The following is a 7514-nucleotide window of genomic DNA, read 5'->3' as shown; positions in this document are numbered from 1 at the left end:
CTTACAATCTATCCTGGAGGTAGCCAGGGCCAAAGGTTGGTACCATAAAACCATTGGGTATCATTAGGGGATGTACACTTGCATTTAAAATTTTGAATCCAGTACTTATCCAAGAAAGTAAAAGAAAGAAAAATAGTTAACATGTCCTGTTAGCTCTCTATAAATTCTCTGTAAATTTCTCTCTCAGGATTTATTGAGAATTATTTAAAAATCTATAGTCAATATCTAATTCAACAGTATTTCTACATTGCAATATCTAATTCAACAGTTCTTCTACAGTGCAATATATAATTCAACAGTTACTTCTACATTTCAAAGGTTTCTATTTTGTTATAACTGCTACCCTACTGAATACTATGAGATTCATTGTATATGAGAGTAAGTTTAATAACTGTGTATAGGTGCACTACCAAGACTTCCGGCCAAGATGGTGACCGCCTAGCTGCACTGCAAATACCGGGGAAAGAAGGGTGGCCACCGCCGAGATGCAGATTTTTGTGAAAACCCTTACGGGGACGACCATTATGCTTGAGGTTGAGCCCTTGGACACTATAGAAAATGTAAAGGCCAAGATCCAGGATAAGGAAGGAATTCCTCCTGATCAGCAGAGATTGATCTTTTCTGGAAAGCAACTGGAAGATGGGCGTACTTTTTCTGACTACAATATTCAAAAGGAGTCCACCGTTCATCTTGTACTGAGACTTCGTGGTGGTGCTAAAAAAAGGAAGAAGAAGTCTTACACCACTCCCAAGAAAAATAAGCACAAGAGAAAGGTTAAGTTGGCTGTCCTGAAATATTATAAGGTGGACAAAAATGGTAAAATTAGTCACCTTTGTCGAGAGTGTCCTTCTGATGAGTGTGGGGCTGGGGTTTTTATGGCCAGCCACTTTGACAGACATTACTGTGGCAAGTGTTGTCTGACTTACTGCTTCAAAAAACCAGAAGACAAATAATTGTGTATGAGTTAATAAAAGTCTCAGACTTAAAAATAAAATAACTGTGTATAATTCACCTACTCATTTTTCAAAAGTGTAACTAAATCACATGCCAAATACAAATTTCCTGAGGCTAATTAATGACAGCATGGTACTTAATTTACCTAATTACTAAACCAATATTTTTTCTTGCCAAATAGTTTTTTGCAAGTATCTTATTATAACTTTGTAAATGCATTGCATGAAGCTGACTGAATATCCAATTTATGAAAACCATTAAGCTAATAAAAGTCATAGAGTTAAATGAATTGGGCTTTTTAAAAAAAAAATTTATTTATTTATTTATTTGAGAGAGACAGACACAGAGAGAAAGACAGATAGAGGGAGAGAGAGAGAATGGGCACGCCAGGGCTTCCAGCCTCTGCAAACGAACTCCAGACGTGTGCGCCCCCTTGTGCATCTGGCTAACGTGGGACCTGGGGAACCGAACCTCGAACTGGGGTCCTTAGGCTTCACAGGCAAGCGCTTAACCGCTAAGCCATCTCTCCAGCCCTGAATTGGGCTTTTTAATCAAACAAAATACATGAAAATCATTACATGTGTGGCTATAAGAAAAATATAGAAAAATATGTAGCCAAGATAAAAGTAGCTGAATGCATGGGTTATTATAGTAAATGTTTGCTAGGCCACAAAAGAATAGAATTTCATGTTAACAAGTAAATTCAGAGTTTGGGCCCAATATCCACAAAGAAAGTTTTACTATGACTTGATCACCAAAGGAATGATAACAAAGCAATGAAAATCTCAAAGATGAGTTCAAGAAGGGAAAGTAACTGCTAGTAAAAGGACATGTATACAATACCAACCTATTAAGTACCCTCCTCCCCTCCTTTCTCTTCCCTTTATATCTCCTTTTAAATTTACTGGCCTCTGTTACTGAGTTTTTTCCTTCTCACACAGAAGCCCAATCATCTGTAGCTAGGATAAGTGAGGTCAGGGGAAGAGATTGAGTAAAGGAAAGGTGGAGGGAGAGCTAATCAAAATCTAAGAGTATGCAAATAAATCATATGGAATCTTTCAGTTTTGGACAATGAAACACTCAGGAGCCATAGATCATTGTTAGAAAATTTTCAGTGCCAGGGATGGGATACCTCCAGTGAGTTGTTGGCCAGGGAGTTCCCTGATGACCCCAAAACATTATAGGCCATTGCCAAGGCCCTTGTTTTCCCACGAGGAATGGATGGTAAGACCCTATTGCTAAAGACTCCACATACTTGGGCTGCAAAAGCACTGAGAAATCCTGTTGGAATTGAGCTGATAACATACGCCATGTAGACCGACTGACAGAAAGCTGGGAGAAGCCATTCTACATGTAGTTCAATGGGAGAAAGAGATACCACCAGTGAAGATACTCAACAGTGGACACAACAAGCCTTATAATTGGCCAGCCAGGCCAAATGAGCCAACGGGTGCAGTGGTGGCACATCTGTCATGGTGGAAACAAACTGCCCTCCAATTGGACTGGAAGCCTGCTCCATGGAGGGAAACACATCCTTGATATTGAAAACTTAAAACAGGGGTAGTCATGAGCCCTAGGGATGTAACATCTGCTGATGTCTGGCTAAATGTATATACTATGCTTATCAAACTGACCAGGAAGCACTTCTCTTAATATTTATACCCTTATATTAATACTACTCTCACTTTGGGTAGAGAATCTTCTCTTTTCAGATGGCAGTGACTTTGGGATGACTCAGAAGTTATCATAGTGCTGGAAAGAAGTGACTGGAGTACTGAGTAACATCTCAATCACACCTTCCAAGGCTCAGGGTCTAATGCGGAAGAGGTGGCAGAAAGAATGTAAGATCCAAAGGAAGGGTAGGACTCCGTACAATGTGCTCCCTTCAGACATAAAATGGCCTGTATATCCATGACCTCATAGTGTCTGACACTACCTACACAAGACCATCATAAGAGGAAAAAACGACCATGACATCAAAATAAAAGAGATACTGATTGATATGATGGAGAATGGAATTTCAAAGGGGAAAGGGGGGGAGGGAGGGTATTATCATGGGATACTTTTTATAATCATGGAAAATGCTAATAAAAAAGACAAAAAAGAAAGAAAATTAATAAACACTCTAAACCACTGAAAAAAAAAGTACATGTATATATCAGGTATGTAGACTATTTTAACATTTTCAAACTTATTTTTATTTATCTGTGTGTATGGTTGTGTGTGCATGTGTATGTCTGGGCACACATGTCACAGAATGTGGATGGAAGTCAGAGGTCACTTTCAAGGTGCCTAGGCTTGTTGTATACAGGTCTACATTGCTCAGTTGATCTTGTACACAGACATTGTGGGAGGAAGGGATTTACATCAAGCTTTTAGATACAGGGAGAAGTGTCATCAGTAGTGGAAGGAGATGCTTTCGTACATCAAAGCAGAGTGAAACAACCAAACAGCTGTAAAAAACAAAAGCAATATGCATGAATGGGCAGTAAGCAGCAGGGACCCAGGCAGAGCTCAGACTTCTTGAAGTTGAAATTAGATCTTCCCCCAAAACACACATTATATTTAGACTTCAGTATCCCCTGGTGACAGTAATTTCAGTCAGGTGGCTGGAGATTCAAATAACAAGCTTTACTAAAACACCTGAGTCTATGGGGGATATACATTAAAAGTGCCACATTCTACTCCCTAACCCCCAATAGACTCATGAACATTTCAAATTGAAAATGGTATTCAGTCCAATCTCAAAGGTCCCCATAGTTTTTACCAAATTTAAAATTATTCTAAAGTACAAAATTTTATCTAAGATTCAAGATTGTCTCATAATTGTAAGTCCTGTAAAGTCAAAACAAGTTATATAGTTCCAACATATAATGGTACAGAGTAAACCTTTGCATTGCTATAAGGCATAACAAAGAAAAAGTGGACTGATGCAAAATCAATAACTGTCAGGTAAACATCAAACATCTGTAATTCAAGTTCTACATCCATAACCAGTGATGATAGTCTCTGAAGTTTCAATTTTGCATGCCTACAGCTGGGCTGAATAGCCAGAAAATTCTTCCATCTTGAGCCAACAATGCCACAGTAGCCTTTTCACAGTCATGGTCTAACTAAAACATCTTTGGTTATTTATTGCAAACCACCAGCCATCTTTAGCTTCATAGACTGGCCTTTCCAACCTTTAAAAAATTGATATCTGGGCTAGAGAGATGGCTTAGCAGTTAAGCACTTGCCTGTGAAGCCTAAGGACCCTGGTTCGAGGCTCGATTCCCCAGGACCCACGTTAGCCAGATGTGCAAGGGGGCATATGCGTCTGGAGTTCGTTAGCAGTGGCTGGAAGCCCTGGCATGCCCATTCTCTCTGTCACACTCAAATAAATAAATAAAAATGAACAAAAAAAACCCAGTGATATCCTGTTTTCCATTTTTCATTTCAACAGAGGCTCCTATTTAAATTCAGACAGTGGCCTCACTGGTCTCCAATAATGGATGCAACCTTGCTTCACATTGAATGTCTCAGCAGTAGCTCCTGAAAAGTTGTGCATTCCTCCACCCACTTACATCAATTTTTTGTGACTCTAAAACCAATACCAGGTGTCCAATCATAAAGCCATAAATTAATCCAGAGAGGAAGTAAATCTTGACCATGAAGAAAACGTTACCTCCTTTAAGTCATCTTCTTTCAAACTACTTTGTATTCTTTTAAATTCAGTCTTTCCTGGATGAATCATCTTAGGTATCTTTCCATTGTTTCAATGAAAAGAGTTAATGGTGGTAATCTACTGAGTAATAGCAGCTTCAGTAACGTAAAAACATTCTCTGTGCCAGTAATATTTTATACTTTTTATGAATTTTTCCAACTTTAAATTTTATATCTTTCAGTTCTATATCTTTCATCAGTCCAGTACTTCAACAATTTAACCTTGATCAAGCTCTTTGGGCTTGGGCATAAGAACACAGGCAGTCAGTATGCCAGTACCCAAGTTGCAACAAAGTTCTCTGATTTCTTTTCTTACCCTTAGAAAGTTCATAAGCAGGCATGGTGGGCATGGTGGTGTATGTCTTTAATCTCAGCACTCAGCAATGAGAGGAAGGAGGTTTGTCATGAGTTTGTGGCCACCCTGATAATACATAGTAAATTCCATGTCATCCTGGGAAATAGTGAGACTCTACCTCAAAAAATTAATCAATCAATCAATAAATTAATAAAATGAAAAAGACTTCTGGGTAATATGGGGAAATAGGAGCCACACTACACAGCCTAGAGAGGGATTTAAGTTAACCCATAACAAAGTACAGTCTTCTTCTCAAAAGTGAAGGAGTATAGGTTCTTCCTAGATAGGAGAAGCAGGAGAGGCCAAGATCCACCAGAAAGGAGGAAGATAGCCAGAATCCCACTGAGGTGCACCTGGCACCATCCACCAGGCACCCGCAGAGAGTGGCAGCAGCAGACACCAAACAAGGGGACTTTCCAACCTCAACAGTTTCCTTGCAAAGTCAATAAATCTGAAGGAAAGACAGCTGAGATCAGTTAACCAGCTACTAAAAGGTATACAGGCTGGACTGCATGAGCATCTGCCATACAATTCCAGCCCTCCTGCACTTTTTCATCTCCCAACCATCATACCTTAAACCTAGAGCATTCAGCCCACAGTGGCAGGACATCCTGTACAGCTGATCAGAACTCCAGTTCCACACTACAACATGGAGGGATGGAGGTAGGCACTCAGCATTGGTGATATTGGAAGCCACCCCAAAAGAAAATGAGGGTGACTGACAAAAAGAAAAAGATACATAAGCCTGCAGGTCCATAGGCCTGCATTGGAAGTGCTAATCTCTCTTTCCATGTCAGGGCAAGTTATGGGTTACATTTTCTTCACTAGCTTTACAATTTTCAATTATGCTCTATTATGGGTTGAATATTGTTTCCTTTTATGCTTTCAGATTTATAGGGCCTTTGTCCTTTGCTGCTGTCATTGTTGGGGGCAGGATCTGATTAAGATCCAGGCTGACCTGTAACCCAATTCAACCTCCCAGCTGACAGGATTATGGGTGTAGAGCAACACACACCCTTGAGGATTTTGGCTTTATAAGACTATTTATTTGTTTTAATCCCCACAGTTGCATACTCTGTGCTGGTATTTATTGAATGTGTATACTTCTTAGTTGAAGCAGAGAATTTGCCAGTAAATTTTTCCACCTAGTCCCCAAGAGTACTTGCTTAGCAGGCAAACTTAATACCTAGGATTACTTCCGTGGTCAGATTGGAGTGCAAGAGCTAAATGTGGCACCTTATACTAATATCCTTAAATACATAAAGTTGGATTGCCACATCTAAGAGCACTGCATATAAATAGAAAACCCAACTATCAAATCAGTTCAGGATGTAAAAATCGCTACATTATAATACAAGAAACACAAAGAATCAAGGGAATACAATCCCACCCCAAATTATAAATCCCTCAGAAATGATCACCAATGAGACTGTTTTAGATGAAATGACTGACAAAGATTTTAAAAAATGACTTTATTTATACTCAAAGGTCTCAAGGAAGAAATCAAAGGACTCAAAGAAGAAGACAAAGGAATTAAAGAAGAAAACAAACTCCTGAAAGAGAACATAGGAAATCAGCTTAATGAAATAAGGAGGATATTACAAGACATAAGTAAGGAAATGGAAATACTGAAGAAAAACCAGGCTGAAGTTTTAGCTCTGAAGAACACAATCCGTCAAATAAAAATCTCTGTGGAAAGTTTCCAGGCGTAGTGGCACATGCCTTTAGTCCTAGCACTCAGGAGGCAGAGGTAGGAGGATTTCTGTGAGTACCAGGCCATCCTGAGACTACATAGTGAATCCAGGTCAGCCTGGACTAGAGTGAGATCCTACCTCAAAAACCAAAAATAAATAACTAAATAAAAAATAGAAAAAATAAACCTTATGGAAAGTTTCACCAGTAGAATGGATGAAGTAGAGAACAGAATTTCTAAACTAGAAGACCAGGTGACAGACCTAATACAGCCCAACAAAGATAAAGACAAGCTAATAGGAAGGTATGAATAAGAATTTCAAGACATCTAGGCCACTGTGAAAAGATTGAACATAAGAATTCAGGGTATGGCAGAAGGAGAAGAATTTCAATCCAGAGGCTTAGTAGGCATTTTCAACAAAATCACAGAAGAACATTTCACCAAATTGGGAAAGAAATGCCAATGAAGATAAAAGAGGCTTTTAGAACACCAAATAGACAAAAACTGGAAAGAACCTCTCCTCACTATGTTATAATTAAACTACTAAACATGCAAACTAAAGAAAATATATTGAAACCGGGCATGGTGGCACATGCCTTTAATCCCAGCACTTGGGGGCAGAGGTAAGAGGATTGCTGTGAGTTCAAGGCCACCCTGAAACTACATAGTGAATTCCAGGTCAGCCTGAGAGCTAGAGTGAGACCCTACCTCAAAAAACAAAACAAAACAAAATTTAAAGCAGTTAGAGAGAAAAAGCAAGTCACCTACAAAGGCGAGCTCATAGGAATAATAGCAGATTACTCAAAACAA

General features: G+C 39.1%; 1 protein-coding gene across 1 annotated transcript; it reads left to right on the top strand.

Moving 5' to 3' along the window:
- Window positions 1-485: 485 nt before the first annotated feature.
- On the top strand, window positions 486-989 carry LOC101609917 (ubiquitin-40S ribosomal protein S27a-like). The gene has a single exon (XM_045134270.1). The coding sequence runs from the start codon at window positions 486-488 to the stop codon at window positions 951-953; it is 468 nt and encodes a 155-aa protein (XP_044990205.1). The 3' UTR covers window positions 954-989.
- The last annotated feature ends 6525 nt before the right edge of the window (window positions 990-7514 follow it).

Source organism: Jaculus jaculus, chromosome 14 (assembly GCF_020740685.1).
Source record: "Jaculus jaculus isolate mJacJac1 chromosome 14, mJacJac1.mat.Y.cur, whole genome shotgun sequence".
NCBI classification, from domain to species: domain Eukaryota; kingdom Metazoa; phylum Chordata; class Mammalia; order Rodentia; family Dipodidae; genus Jaculus; species Jaculus jaculus.
The sequence above is the reverse complement of the archived record's forward strand: the minus strand, read 5'-3'. Positions and strand labels throughout refer to the sequence as shown.